The 16,553-nt window shown below is 33.6% G+C and overlaps 1 protein-coding gene across 1 annotated transcript in view; it reads left to right on the top strand.

Annotated features, from left to right (window-relative positions):
- The window catches only part of TRDN (triadin), a gene marked incomplete at both ends in the record, with an annotated part of 296,330 nt that overhangs the window by 212,802 nt on the left and 66,975 nt on the right, over window positions 1-16,553 (top strand). Inside the window, 1 exon segment of the mRNA XM_079716733.1 lies at window positions 14,838-14,888. Coding sequence (XP_079572859.1) covers window positions 14,838-14,888 — 51 coding nt within the window.

Here is a 16,553-nt window from a genome sequence, read left to right as displayed (position 1 = left end):
AGTGTTCAATAAATACTTGTGGGTTGAATGAAAACATAGAGGAATTGTTGAAGAAAAGAATACTAGGTGATCCAGATATCGATGATCTGTGCCTCTAAATACTGTACAATTAAGATATTTTAGTAAATCAAATGTGATTTCTGATAGCAAAGATAGCCAAATATTTCAGAAACCAGGATAAGTGATTAAATCATCTAACTACTCTCATTTTAAAGTAAAAAACAGTAGAGCAAATTAATAATTAAATATGCATTATTCATTAATTATATCATTATTATGATATTTGTAGATTGTACTCTTACATAACAAAACAGCATGTGGTGAACCATCATATGGATAAAGACATCGAATAAATTAAATTTAGCAATTGCACCTTCTATATTGTAAATTTAAAAAAATCTTAAAATGAGAGAGAAAATTTAATAATTGCCCAATTAAGCCAATGTATGTCTAAATATAGAAACGTAAGGCCTTATCCTCACTTTTCTTGGTTTTACATTATAGAACTGAATTAGATGATCTTCTATTCCTGCGAATCATAGAAAAATTTATGTTCAACAAAGTTTTTAAGTAGTATATCCCTTATATCAGAATATAAAGGCTCTTCCTTCTATAGGAGAAGGCTGGTCTAGAAAGACTTTTATTTCTAGGATTCTAAGACTCAAATGTTAAGGGAAAACATACTTTATAAACTTGAATATTTTAGTATCCCAAAATTAAACTGAAAATTTCATTACAGAAACATTAATTATAGTCTTCCATCCTCTTAACAATTAAAAATCACTTCAAAATCCACTTAAGTACAAACATGACAAAAATATTCATGAAAAATGATTAAATAGAATTTGAGTACCTATTAACCACCAGGAATAAATTTGAACACAATTAGTAATCATTTTATTAAGGGTAAAATTGGAACATATGGATCATAAATGTATAAAATGCAGTTCATTTCCTGTAATAAAACTTATATTTTGCTTTAAATTAAGAAATTTTTTAAATTCATAAGTGCAGTAATTTGTGTCCACTTGAAGACTTTCTGTTTTTCTTTGCCTTTGTTGCTATGTTGTAAACAGTGGTACCCTACATAATTGTATTAGTGTTTTAAATTGTCACAACAACAAGTGAAACCCAACTGATATTACATGGTTTGTGTGTTTGTCATTGTCCTCAGACACCTTTAAGATTCTTCTATTCTTTGTACATGTACTGGTCTATTTAGAATCTGCGATGTGTATTTATTGTAGATTGATCCCCTACTTTCAAGTGAATGTTAATAATATCTAAGAGTAATGATTTCTCTGAGAGAAACTTATTTATTTAAATAATAAATGTTTATACTTCATGATGTGTCAACACTATAAAAAAGAGAGAAACAATTTTACATTTAAGATCAATGTAGTAAAACTGAAGGTGTAGTTGATACATATTGTATTTAATTATTTGCTTAATATGTGGCTATAAAATAACCTATTTGCACATGTGGACTAAGTCATGCTGTTGACCCTCAATAAATGTTAAAGTATAATAACAATAGTATTGATTCCTGTGAATTCCAAACTTTTGACAATAGTTTGTGCTCTGGTTGTTTAATATTTATTGAGCGCCCACAACAGACTAGGCGCTGGGAATGGGTGTGAGGAGTATTGAGTGGGCTTTGGAGAGAAGATGGCCTACCTACAGAGCTCATGCAACACTTGTAAAAATGAGTGTACTCTGCTTGCTCACATATTTTATATATTTTTCAAGAGAACTTTTTGCAATTTTTCACTTGCTCACATAACACATTACACTACTACTTCTTACTTTTATTTCATTTAATACTTTTAGAATGTTCCCATAATCATTTGATCTCATGTATGGAAATTTCTTTCTTGTCCCTCTTTTTCACCATGTTCCTCCCCATTCCCTTCATCACTTTAATAAATAGACAGGTATAAATCCTACCTATCACAGCTGATTCACAACACACTCAAAAAGTTTGTATTGTTGCATTGATCTCCTACAGGGTACCACCTCCTGCCATGCAACATTTGGTTCATGTGATTCATTTATTGGTAGGAATGTCATTGAATGCTAAAGAGAATTTCAGCCCGGTAAAGGAGCAATGTGTGCCAGTGAGGTTGGCAAGATTTGGAGGCAATGCTAAAAGATGTGCATTCATGTTGTACCTTTCCCTCAGAAATTAATGGTTCTTGTATTAATGACCCATTTTCTCTAATAAACTAATGTGTAACTTGATCACTCTTATTTATGCAGGATATACTATAGGCAAGTACAAGTCACACAGAGAGATAATTGTAATGCCCACATTCCAGTTTCCATCATGCATAATTCTGCTTTTCAGTTATCATGAAACTGAACCACTCCTCTGCCTAATGTGACCTCTGTGCCTATCTTTTTCTTTCCTTTTCTTAGAGACTGTGGCCATTTCATGGAGAAGAATAGTAAAACTATAACATTACCCCAGGAACTTCCCCATGCACTTCATACTGGGGTCACTACTTTTACCACCAGGTTACCTTTTTAACTCTGGAGTCAGAGGAACTGGCTGTTAGATGAGCTAAATTAAGTTACCTGACGTTGCCAGAACAGACATAGGGGTAGTGTGTCACTCCTACTCTGTTTATATTCTACCCCTTCCATGATTCATCAAAGTAATTTCTTAATGGCAATTGTATCCACCTTTTAGGTTCTTAGAAGCAACAAACATTTTACATCATGCATGTGCTCTTGCTTCATCTATCTTATAATTCTAAAATTTTGTCTTGATGTAATGTCCAACAATCTTTATGTAAACTAATGGAGTGCAGTTATAAACCATTTCCTAAAGCCCAGTCAAATCAAATAGTAAATATGAAGAAAAGTTGTCATATGACTTCTGAATTTAATGACAAAGCACTTCAGATAAAGTGTATTTTTGATCATTGTCTACATCTTAATATTAGGTTGATGGTTCTTTAAGAAATCCTTAAATCTGTGAAAGACCATTTTCATCCTCTTTATAATGAAAACTCTTACAAGCCTTATTTTTCCTCATAGAGAATTTTGATCACCAAAACCAGGATTTGGCAAGTAAAAACTATTTTAATTACTCAGTATAGATATTTGAAGATTACAATTTTGTTCTCCACAGAGAAAAATTGACTTTTGTTTGTTCCTTTGACACTCTATGCTAGATTATATAAAAGACTGAGGAAATGCATTGTAGTGTTTACCATATGACACACAAAGAAAACACCTCCTTGCAAGTTCAAGGACAGTAAACTGCTAATTATGTCTCTTTTTTCTATTAATATTTACTTTCACTCCTGCTTTTATTCTGAAACCACATATAGGCTTATTCTCTTTTTTCCCTTAGGGATTTTTAATGGAAAGTATATTATAAGCTGCTCTGTTACAAAGCTAAGTGGCCAGAACAAAGATTGTTTTGGGAGAATTTTTTAATCCCTTTTTTACTGACTTTTTTCTTTCATTTATAAATTGATTTTCTACTAAAGGCCTATTTAGGGGAAAAAAATAGTTGGAATACAATACACACTATCTTGAATAAAATTGCTTAAAATCAATTGCCAAGTTATATCCTGGAACAAATTAATGGAGTTTAAGCTACAGTCTCTAAAAATCAAATTGCAGATATTATCTTAAATCATTAGCCCTACATAAAAATGTATTCTTACTTTCTTCTAATTGTAAATTAAAGTACACATTATAGGTAAAATAATTTCAGGAATAAACATGAAAAAATTTTTCATAATTCTACGTAAAATTTACTTGCACCTTATTGATTATTACTGCCCTGGTTTTTCATAGAATGATGTATTATATACTAAATAAAAAGCAATTCTTAAAACCTGAAAATTCAATTCAGATACTCCTTTGGAATTATGAAGTGGCAAAATATAAGTTAGAAAATTTCTTCATCATTTTGACTTGCAAATTTTGGGTTTTATTTCACTTGATTTTTATATAAGAAAGAGAGATACTAGCTCAGATAACTCATAAAAAGCATCTATAGTCTCGTTAAAAGTCTTGGCAATAAAAATCATGGTCAACAATTCTTAGCTTGGATTTAGCACTTGTATTGCCGGTCCTTGAAAAGAAATAACTGATAAAAACTAATAATGATTAGAAATATTAATCTGCTTGAATAATAGAGTACAGTTATCTCAAAATAAAACTTAAGACTTGGTCTATCTCTTCCAGTAATTTATTCTGTGACATTAGGGTATTTACTTTTTTCATAAATCTCCTTTTTTAAGCCAAGATTATTTTACTAAGCATTCTCTACAGAACTTTCCAGTCCTAATATTGTCTAATTCTCATTTGTAAGAAATGTCTCCCTTGCCTGAGACGTTTCCAATTTTGACCCAAATGCTGAAGAGTAAACTTACTTTTCTGATTGCAAGTACAATCTGTACCAAATTATAAGCAGAAATGTCAGATTCAGAATCTAAAATGAAAATACTTCTAAGTATTATATAAATCTACTAAATAGAATTCTAATATTTGAAGTATTTACTTCACTTGAATTTCAATATATACACTTAAATTATACTTAAGTTTCAAAAAATACATCGCTGGAGCAAAGCATACTATTGAATATCCAATGAAATGACATGAAGGTTCTCTAAATATTAATTTAGCTACAGGGATCACTAATAATGGGACACAGGATGAATAAATTATGCCCATGACACACGATGTACAAAAGAATTTATAAAAAATGAAACAGAAGAAGGTATTGTCTCAGGAGACAGGAGAGTGTGGATAACACAACTGTGGTTGAATTGTGGTTTCAGTTTGGGCATATTTCCAAACAAAATAACAATGACTTTCTAAGTATTGTCAGTCAGTTCAGTACATATCATATTCTCTTAAGAGCAAAAGTTTAATTTCATTGATACAATGACTGAAAAAAATGTTTGGACTAAGGATCTTTAAAGACTCCTTATCATCGGAAGGATATAAATTCAAATTCTCTAGCAGGGTACTGCTTGTTTCTTTATCACCATCCCTCACTGTGACTTTCCAGCCTTGGCTCACATACTTCTCCCCGACTTTGTACATCCAGCGAGGCAGCCACATGAACTTTCACACTCCATTTTTCCTTATGTTGTTCCTTATGTTGGAGATGTCTCTCCAATTCTTCTTTGATGACAAATTTTATATCCAGTTTCAGGATTGATCACAGATGCCAGTACCTCTGTGAGGTATTTTCTTATTGCATAAGGTAGTTTGTCAGTCCTTCTTCTATGAGCTCAGAGACCTGTGTATGTGTCTCTGTAATTGTATTTAATCTGTCTAGGTGGATGCCTTCCAGCATAGACTGAACTCCATGAAACCATCTTTTCTTTTTTTCCTCAGCTCTGAACCCAAAAGAGACGTTGAATAAATATTTATTGAATGAATCAAGTTTACCTTTTCAAAATACCAAAAAATGTATTCTTCTTCTAACATTTTGTTCCCAAGTGAAGAAACTTAAATAGACCTGGGGTTCTTGTTCTGCAGGGGGATCACTTTGTCACACTGCTAAGCACTGTAAGAAGGACAGTTTCTAGTTTGTTAAAATGGCATTAGCTTTTGCCCTTACTCTAACCAAAGCCTTTTTGAGAGCCTCAGACCTCAACTTTCTTTTATATGCACATATCCATCACAAAGTTTAAAGTGCTGTTAAAGATTTCTAACAAATTTCATTGAAGTCTAATATATTAGTAAATCAAATTAAACAGTGTGTATAAAAGAATTATATACCATGACCAAGTAGGATTCATTCTAGGTAAGCAAAACTGGTTTAACATTTGAAAATAAATTGATGTAATTCATTACATCAACCAGATAAACAAGAAACAAAATCATCTCAATAGATACAGAAAATCATTTGACAAAATCCAACATCCATGTATGATACAAACTCTCAGCAAACTAGGAACAGAGAGAAACTTCCTCAACTTGATAAAGAACATCTGCAATAAAACCTACTGCTAACATCATACTTAATGATGAGGCACTAGAAGATTTCCCACTAAGATAAAAAACAAGGCAAGGATGTCCCCTCTCAGCACACTTATTTTGTACTGGAAGTACTAGTTAATGAAATAAGACAAGAAAAGGAAAGAAAAGACATACCAGTTGGGAAGAAAGAAATAAAACTGTCTTGAATGATATGATCATCTATTTAGAAAATTCTAAAGAATCAGTAAAAATCTCATAGAACTAATCAGTGATTATAGCAAGGTTGCAGGACACAAGGTTAATCTGCAAAAGTCAATTGTTCTCCTATGTACCAGCAATCAAAAATTGGAATGAACAAAATAAAAAATGCAAGACCATTTACATTAGTGCCAAAAAAAGGAAAGACTTAGATATAAATCTAAGAATAATCTATTCTATGTTCATGTATAGGCAGACTCAAAATTGTTAAGATGTAAGTTCTTTACAAAGTTATCTATAGATTCAATGCAATCATGATAAAAATTCCATTGGATATTGACAAACAAATATTGTGAATATCAACAAACTGATCTTAAAGTTTATATGGAAAAATAAAAGGCCCAGAATAGCCAAGACAACATTAAAGGAGAAGAACAAAGTCTGAGGACTGACACTCAAGACTTATTATAAAGCTACATTAGTCATCACACTGTGATGTTGGTGAAAGAATCAACAAATAGATCAATAGAACAAAATGAAGAGCCCAGAAATAGACCCACAAAAATACAGTCAACTGGGCTTCCCTGGTGGCGCAGTGGTTGAGAATCCACCTGCCGATGCAGGGGACACGGGTTCGTGCCCCGGTCTGGGAAGATCCCACATGCCGCAGAGCGGCTAGGCCCGTGAGCCATGGCCGCTGAGCCTGTGCGTCCGGAGCCTGTACTCCACAACGGGAGAGGCCACAACAGTGAGAGGCCTGCGTACCGCAAAACAAACAAACAAACAAACAAACAAAAAATACAGTCAACTGATCTTTGACAAAGGAGCAAAAGCAATTCAATGGAGAAAGGATAGTCTTCTCAGCAAGTGCTACTAGGACACTCACAAGCAAAAAGAAAAAAAAAAGAATCTAGATATGATTCCTACATCCTTTTCAAAATATTAATTCAAAGTGGATCATAGACCTAAATGTAAAACATAAAACTATAAAACTCCTAGAAGAAAACATAAGAGAAAATCTATTTTATCTTTGTTTTGCAGATTACTCTTTAGATACAACACCAAAGACACAACCCTTAAGTGAAAAATTGATATGTTGGGGTCTTTTAAAATTAAAAACTCTGCAAAAGATACTGTCAAGAATATTTAAAGACAAAACACAGAATAAGAGAAAATATTTGTAAAATACATATCTGATAAAGGACTGTTATCCAAAATACACAAAGAACTCTTAAAACTCAACAATAGGAAAATGAACAAATCATTTTAAAAATTGGCAAAATGTCTGAACAGATACCTCACCAAGGAAGATATACAGATGGGAAATAAGCATATGAAAAAATGCTCAACATCATACATCATTAGGAAATTGCAAATTAAAACAATGAGATACCACTACACACCTATTAGAATGGCTAAAATCCAAAACACTGAAACATCAAATGTTGGGGAGGATGTGGAGCTGCAAGAACTCTCATGCTTTGCTGGAGGGAATGCAAAATGGTACAGCCACTTTGGAAGATTGTTTGGTGGTTTCTTACAAAACTAAAGGTACTCTTATCATACGATTCTGCAGTCATGCTCTTTGGTATTTACCCAAATGAGTTGAAAACTAATGTACACAAATATTCTTTATTCATGGTTGCTTTAATCATGGTTGCTAAACTTGGAACCAACAAATATTTCTTCAATAGGTGAATGGATAAATAAATTCTGGTATGTCCATACAAAATAATTTTCTCCAGTGTTAAAAAGGCATGAGCTATCAAGCCATGAAAAGATATCGAGGAACATTAAATTCTATTTCTAAGTGAAAGAAGCCAATCTGAAAAGTTTACATATTATATAACCCAACTACATGACTCTCTGGAAAAGGAAAAACTATGAAGATAGTAAAAAGTTCAGTGGTAGCCAGGGGTTTGGGGGAGGGAGGAATGAATAGGTAGTGCACAGGGAATTCTTAGGGCAGTGAAGCTATTTTATATCCTACTATAATGGTATACGTATGTCATTATATATTTGTCAAAATCCACAGAATGAACAAAACTAAGAATGAACCCTAATGTAAACTGTGGATTTTGGTTGATAATGATGTATCAATATTGGTTCATCAACTGTAACAGACATACAACATAGGGATTTGATGTGGAGAAGGTGGGGTGTATTAAGGGAGGACATATGTGGGAACCCTCTGAACTTTCCATTCAATTTACTATAAACCTTAATCTACTCTAAAAATTATTATAGTTCATTAATTTTAAAAAATGGTATGGAAATCTTAAAGAATTAATCCACTAAGTGAATTTCAGAATACTATGATATTCCATACTATGAATAACAGAAGGATTTATTTAAAAATCCTATTTATTTTTTATTTTATTAATAATTTTAAGTTAATATTCTTCTTATATTCAATTAGGTTTGTTTTCTATATACATCCTCTCATAAAATGTTTCATGTTTGAACACAGACTATAATGATAAATCTCTCAGATCGCACATAAATGTGTTTGTAGAAGAAGATCTCTAATTGAGAAAAGAATTTCAAAAGACAATATAGAATATATACAATATTATGATTGTCATAGAAAATAGAAGAATATGTTACATTTAAATGAAGAGATGATTTGGGATTTTTACAAAAATTAATTGAAAATTAAGTATATAAATATAGGTGTGTGAGATTATTAAACACTGGAAATTCACCATCCAAAATTCCTTAGGTAAAGAAAGCAAAATGCTATGTGAAGTTAGGTTGAAATATATATCATTTTTGGTTTTTATCCATGAAAATTGTCAAATACCAGCGATTTCATTTTACTTTGATACCTTACCCAGGTTGGGACTGCAAAATTGGGAAATAACTAACCATGAAAGGCAATTATATGATTATTAAGCCTTTGTGTAAAAATTTAATAGTTAAGTTTTCTGATAAAATGTGATCAGCACAAATTTGGCAAATTTATTAATTTATTCAATGAATAGTTATTGACTTCCTAGTATGTGCCAGATGACATGGTCCCTGCTTCTGGAAAAGAATTTGGAAAACTATGGCAGACTGGCAGTTATGAAGAACATTGCTGTGAGGTGGTGATGCAAATATGCTCACTCTTCACTTCTAGAAGTCATCTGTGGTGCTATCAACTTTATAATCCATTGTACTCCCAGCACTTACTGTAGTAGTTTAGCTCTAACTTTAATTTTGATGGTCCAGGTTCAAATTTCCCACTGCTATTTAGTAGTCATGACATTAGGCAAGTTATTTATCTCTCTTAGATCCTATTATCATATCTGTAAAATCTAGATAATGTCTTCCTCCCGGCATGGGTGAGGAGTTAGAGATTTGTCTCAATCAGCTCTGGCTGCTATAACAAAATATTATAGACTAGGTGGTTTAAATAACAGAAATGTATTTCTCACATTTCTGGAGGCTAGGATGTCCAAGATCAGGTGCCAGCCAATTTGGTTCCTGGTGAGGGGACTCTTCCTGGTTTGCAAACAGATGTCTTCTTACTATGTCCTGCTATGGTGCAGAGAGGGAGGGAGAGAGAGAGGTCATCTTTCTCATGTCTCTTCTTATAAGGGCACTAATCCCATTCATGAAGCTCCACCCTCATGATATAATCACCTCCTAAAGGCCCCACCTCCAAATATCATCACATTGGGTATTAGTCTTTAACATATGAATGTCAGGGTGAAACAAACATCCCATTCATAGCAAGATTTTATGTAAAAGTGTCTAACCATACAAAACAACACTTCATCATTATATGTGAATACAGTTATGACCACGACCTAGCTTTGCCTGCCCTCAAGGAAATTACAGTCTTGTTAAAAAGATTTTTTTCTTGAAGAAAACATGGGAACTTTGACATCTTAAGTTGAACATGATTACATGAGAAAAATTCATAGCTAATAAAGTTTTCTTTAAAAACAAATTCTTTAGGGCTTAGAAAGCAAATTATATGCCTAGGGTGTCCTAGTTTATTTCAGCTCCCAAATATAAAAAGGAGTGCTTATTTTATTTTTTAAATAATTGCATATTGCTGATCTTTCTAAAAGAGCCGATTACAGATAAAGTAAAATGTACCCCACTGAGGTACAGTCCAGAATTCTGAAGAATATTCTCTTCTTGCAGCCAAGTTACACAGCGTAAAAGCATCATAATTATAAAGTTTTATCAGAATTCAGTCAAAGGAAAAGAGTATTTAGATGATTTCAGGAAGTACCTCAGCTAAGGTAATTTGAAGACCTATATTTCTATAGGAAAGAGTTTGTCAAAAGGACTAGAATACTTAGTCCATTGGACAAGACTTCCATCTCCGTGGTGATTGCAATATACACATTAGACAAGTTCTATATCTGTTAGTTGTTTTGAATTCCTATGCCATGCTCCATGTCGCAGTTTTAACATGCTAACACAGCCCAGCTTGCCTAGAACAACACAGTGCTTGAGTAATTGAAGGAAGCTTCTCAGAAATGCATATACAAAGTGTTATATAGTATTATATAATTGGTGCTTTCAGAACTCCCCAACTCTCCACATTCTGTATTGATTATTAGCTTAACTTTCAGAGAACATTCTGAATTCCCTTATTTACAGTTTCTTGAGAAATACCTTACCATAGTCTTCAAGTACTAACAACACTGTTAAGATGTCATTCAAAGAAATTTTATATTATACTCTTTAATTAGAATGTCCTGTTAGAGATAGAGGATAAGACAGGTTGCAAAATAATATTCTTTTTTTTAATTAAAAAAAAGACTAAGAAATACAATGAAGTTCCAAGTTTTTTTTTTCTAAAAAGACACCAACATATAAATATAATTGAATTGGAGATGTTTTAAATTGAGAATTTTTAAACAGATTTTTAGAAAAAAATATTTTAAAATGTTAAAAATATGTGTGCCAAGTTATTTAGTCTATAGACCAGGAAATGATTAAATGCATCACTAAGGCAAAAAGGAAGTTAAAAATGGCATCCCGACCAAGTCATACTTAATTACAAAGTTAATGGACAATGTCCTGAATAAAATTAAACCCTGACAACATCTTTTCAGGAGCATTCAAAGTTAGTATTGCATAAAACATCAAAATATTTTATTTTTTCTCATGGTGATTATAAACATAGAATGCTAAACCATTTAGACTACTTGAAAATTCTTTTCTCTATTTATTTATGAAACATATTTTGGAGTTTGAAAAAGTTACAAAAATGCTATAAAATACCTTTTCTAAAATATCCCTGATTGTCAAAATTATGTCCAAATGAACATAAAACAATGACAGATGCATGTAGGTCATTCACATATTAAATATTTAAAAATCATGCAACTAATCACAATTGAACCACTCTAGGAACAAGGTAGTATCACTTTAGGATGCAACAGAGCTGTTATAAAACAATTTTGACATTTTTGGTGCTGTGTGATGTACATTAATAGTCATGATCTGAGGAATTATCTGTCATTGAACTTACGGATAGAGCTCTCCATATGGTTCTTTAAAACTATTTCCATCAGAAGAAAAATCCAAAAGAAATTGATACTTTGATCTTATTCATTATGCTCATGAAACAATATCTCAAATCAGCAGGCAAATTATATACCTTCAAAAAGAGGAAAGAAACACAGTTTTTGAAGTGATAGTTTTGAACACTTCAGTAGAGCTAGCTGGGAAAGAAAGGTTAAGAATTTTGAGTTTGATTCTTCACACAGCCAGGAAATCTGGGCTGCCTGATGATTCTGTTAGGATCTTTTACACCTTCCAATTTCAGTTTCCTTTTTCACAATCTAGCTACACTTGACATTGACATCAAGCCAAAACACTTCAACAGAAATATTTTTTTAATATCCTAATGTCACTAATAATAAATTGATATTGAATTTGATCATTCAGAGCAATGAGGAATAACTAATAGCTAGATCAAAGATATTATTAATCAGGGCTTCCCTGGTGGTGCAGTGGTTGAGAGTCTGCCTGCCGATGCAGGGCACGCGGGTTCGTGCCCCGGTCCGGGAAGATCCCACATGCCATGGAGCGGCTGGGCCCGTGAACCATGACTGCTGAGCCTGTGCGTCCAGAGCCTGTGCTCTGCAACGGGAGAGGCCACAACAGTGAGAGGCCTGTGTACAGCAAAAAAAAAAAGATATTATTAATCAATACCCTTTCCTTTAAACACATTGTTTTTGGGGTTCAAAATATTTATGTGCTGAGGAGGAACTCCAGTGCTGATTTCTTTTGTTACAAGATTGTCCATTATTTCAGTTTTTTATTTTGTCTGTTTCATAGGCCTTTTACAAAAATCTTGTAGAAGGAAACACTATTATTATTATTATTATTATTTTTTTTTTTGAGGTATGTGGGTCTCTCACTGTTGTGGCCTCTTCCGTTGTGGAGCACAGGCTCCGGACGCGCAGGCTCAGCGGCCATGGCTCACGGGTCCAGCCACTCCGCGGTATGGGAGATCTTCCCGGACCGGGGCATGAACCCGTGTCCTTTACATCGGCAGGCGGACTCTCAATCACTGCGCCAACAGGGAAGCCCGGAAACACTATTATTATATATACATTTTATCTCTTAGAAGATAATGTTAGAAGAAAAAGTAAATGCTATTTTCTATTTCTTTTTATTGGTTAGATATTCAGGTTCCTAACTTTAAAAAAAACCTTGGATTTATTGAAATTGAATATTTTTCACTTTAAATGAATAGTTTTTATCTAGTAAATTATTTAAAATTTAACTTACTATTTATAGCTCTTTTGATCACACTTTGTGTGTGGTATTCATTTTTAAACATCTGGCAATAGCAAAATTGATAAAATTTATATTACCAATATATGAATATATATCAATATAGGCAAATTATATGAGATTGGATTTAAAACATGCAGGTAAAAAGTAACACAGGACATCAGTTTTTCTTTTAATTTCATATGTTATTAAGAAAACAATTTTTAACTTTCTGGTTTATTTTTCCCTTGTATATTTAGTTTATTCACTAAATCAAGTTTATCTACGTGAACAAAGCAAATAAGATTTGTTTGGGGCATTTAAAAAAATCATGTTACTGGTTGTATTGATAGTTTCCATTTGTAAATGAGACTTCAAGCTGATTTGCTTCTGCAGCACTTGCATGTAATATGTACTTCACTTGTATTTCCAACTGTTTGCAAGACATTTCCTTTTTGGGTATCTTGTTGACACATGAAGCACAATATATTCAAAACAAAGATAATGTCTTCCTCCAAAGAACTCTGTTACCTATATTTCATATGTCAACTGGTGGTAGATTATCCTTCTGTGAACCAAGTAACTCCAGGAGTTCTTTTTTTGTATGATCCTCATCTTTTAAAAAAAACCTGACTTATATCCTGCACCCTGATATACTGTTAAATTGTTATTTCCTGACCAGTGAAATTCTAGTCAGCTGAGGAACCTAAACCCAAATGCAGTAAAAACCTTCCCCAGTTTTAAAAGTAGAATTAATCATTTCTCTCTTATCTATATAGCTCTACTGGAGAACTTATATTGTGCATGGTACAATATTTTGTCATTTATTAGCTGTTTCATGTACTGTTTCTGCTTACAGACCACTTCAAAACTTAGTGATATAAAACAACAGCTGATTTTACTTTGCTCATGATTTAGAGGATCAGGAGTTCAGGAGGGATAAACTGAGCAGTTTTTCACTTGGATATCTCATGTGATTACAATCAGATGTAGGCTTGGGCTGTAGACATCTAAAGTAACTGACTTCTGGATGTCCAAGATGGCTGACTTAGATGGCTGGCAGTTGATGCTAGCTGTCGCCTGGGAGCTCAGCTGCGGGTGCTGACTGGATTGCCTATATGTGGTCTTGCCAACATGGCAGTGTCAGTTGGAGTACTTACATGGCAGCCGGCTTCCCCCAGAGCTAGAGAAGCAGATAGAAACTACATGTTTTTTCCTGATTTAGCCTAGGAAGTCATGCAGCAACAATTTTACTGTATTCTTTTGGTTACAAGTGACTCACACACCCAAACTGACAGACTGTCCAGCCCATGCCTCCCCATTCTCTCTTCTGTCCTAAAATGTCTTTTCAGCTTCATTTCTGTTGGTCTAATTCCTTTCCAGCTTTCAAGTTCTTCTTCAGTACCACCTGCCAAAGCCTTTCCTGATTCCATCATTGAGCTACCAGAGCCAATACCTTTGTGTCTGAGTTCAGAGAGACATTAGTTCAAATCCCAGATTTCCCGTTTAAGGGCTACATGACCTTGGGAAAGTTATTTAATCCCTTTATGTGAAAAGTAACAATAATAACAAGACCTACCAACCTTATAGGGTTATTGTGAATGTTGAATGACTAAACAGTAGAGAACATTCCCTGTGACACATAGTAAGTAGACAATGTTAGCTATAACTCTTATCATACCTTCTTTTTCCAAAGCCCATAGTATTTTATTTGTACATTCTTGTATCTACCATAGTCTGCCCCTTGTAATAATTTCAGGACTTATTTTCTGTCTTCCATATATTTAGTTCAATACGTTACAAGCAATTTATCCTAGTAGACACCTGTATCTTGAATACCAAAGCAGAGCCCCTCTGGTTCTTTAAGCCTCAGTAAACATAACACATAAAGAACTTGCCATTTTTTCTCCATTATTCCTTGTAACCTTTCCTCCCTATGATTCTTCTTGCAGAAATTAGAAAAGAAAAATCCGGAAAGACATCTTCAGTTCTGAAGGATAAAGGTAATAGAGTCAAGTTAACATAACACAAGAAATTTATTAGCAAAAATATCTGAATGCGTCCACAGTACATTTGTCATCTTCTTTGCAGGTTTGTGGGTCAGAATTGCACAGGACACTCTCATATATTTGAAAACTTTTATTTATTTACCTGTCTGTTAAATACTTTCATTCAGTTCACTGTGACTTAAAGTGTTCTGATTATAATTTCTGAAAGAAAAAAACAGAAAAATGATTTTTTACAAAGAATGGAAGGGCTAAAAAAGATTAGAAGAAAAATAAAGAGTATAGGAAGGGTTTGCTTCCATGCCGTCTGGTTCTCTCCTTTCTGTCCTTCATTAACTATATATTTAGTGCATAATCTTTCCAAACACTTGCTAATCATTGGCAAAACAAAGATGGCAAAGCTAGGAATAGAGAGGAAGACTTGGGAATTGGAGTTCTGAATTCTGCTGTCTTCAAAGACTCCTAGTCATGCTCTGTCTGCTTTAGTCTTATCAGGTTCCTTATTGCTATGAAAGAGCATGACATTCTTATTTAAATACCATTCAAATCCCAGGCCTCTTTCTAAGAATAATGTCCACATAAAGCCATCTCCCTCGACTTCCTAATCAAATCTGGGGAATCAGAGGAGGCTTTCCTGAAGAGTTATATTAAATTCAAGTATGATGCATGAGGAGTTAGCCAGACAAAGGTGTGAGGATTGTTTGGGAGAAGTACAGAAGCAGGGCATGTGCTCTTTGCCAGACGCATTGCCATCTACTTTATATATTTTGTTTCTGCAAGTTGGTGCTTGATATCACCATTTCAGTAAAGGAGGAAGCTGAGGTACATGTAATTTAAATTACTCAGTGTCACACTATGGGTAAGAGGCAAAGGCAAGAATCAGAGTCAAGCCTGTTGGATTTTAACACCCATTTATTTCATTTTAACACAGATACTGCTTGCTCCTTAAAATAGGGCCCTTGTATTTGTATTCTTCAAAGCACCTTTGCTTTGAGTGCAAAGCTCATTACGTAAGTTAGAAAATCTATTTGACATAGACACACTGGATATGCGATGTGGAAAAATAGTCTTTGTCCTTCTACTATTGGGGTGACTTTCCTTAATTCCCACAGAGGAGCTCAGTCCATTTTTCACCAGTGATTACTTGTTCTTTGAGAAAGACTCCTTCTCACCTCCATTCTCATTTTATCTGACAATTAACAAAAACATTGTCCTTGTTTGTGTGAGAACTAAAGGTATGATTGAAACACACTACCAGGAAAATCCATATATACATGCAAAATCTAAACCTTCCCTCCTTCCAATGCAGTATGAAATATACTTATTTTGGTGAGCACTTATTTCACAGGAATACTTGGACCATATATTATTGTCCACTATGAAAACAACTCAACAGAAATTTGGGTCTTACCTCTAAAATGACCTTTCAGGCAATGATGATTATCAAAAAATTAAACTACTATTTAAAGACTTCACTTGTGCTGAAGCCTAAACTAATTGGAAATGGTACTTGTAAACATCTGTCCCGGAAAACATTATCAGGGAGAATTTATTTATTTATTTATTGGCACATGGGCTCAGTAGTTGTGGCTCACAGGCCCTAGAGCAGAGGCTCAGTAGTTGTGGAGCACAGGCTTAGTTGCTCTGTGGCATGTGGGAACT

The sequence above is a fragment of the Hyperoodon ampullatus genome (genome assembly GCF_949752795.1).
Source record: "Hyperoodon ampullatus genome assembly, chromosome: 12".
In the NCBI taxonomy this organism is placed as follows: domain Eukaryota; kingdom Metazoa; phylum Chordata; class Mammalia; order Artiodactyla; family Ziphiidae; genus Hyperoodon; species Hyperoodon ampullatus.
Note: the sequence above shows the minus strand (reverse complement) of the source record. Positions and strands in the feature narration are given on the sequence as shown.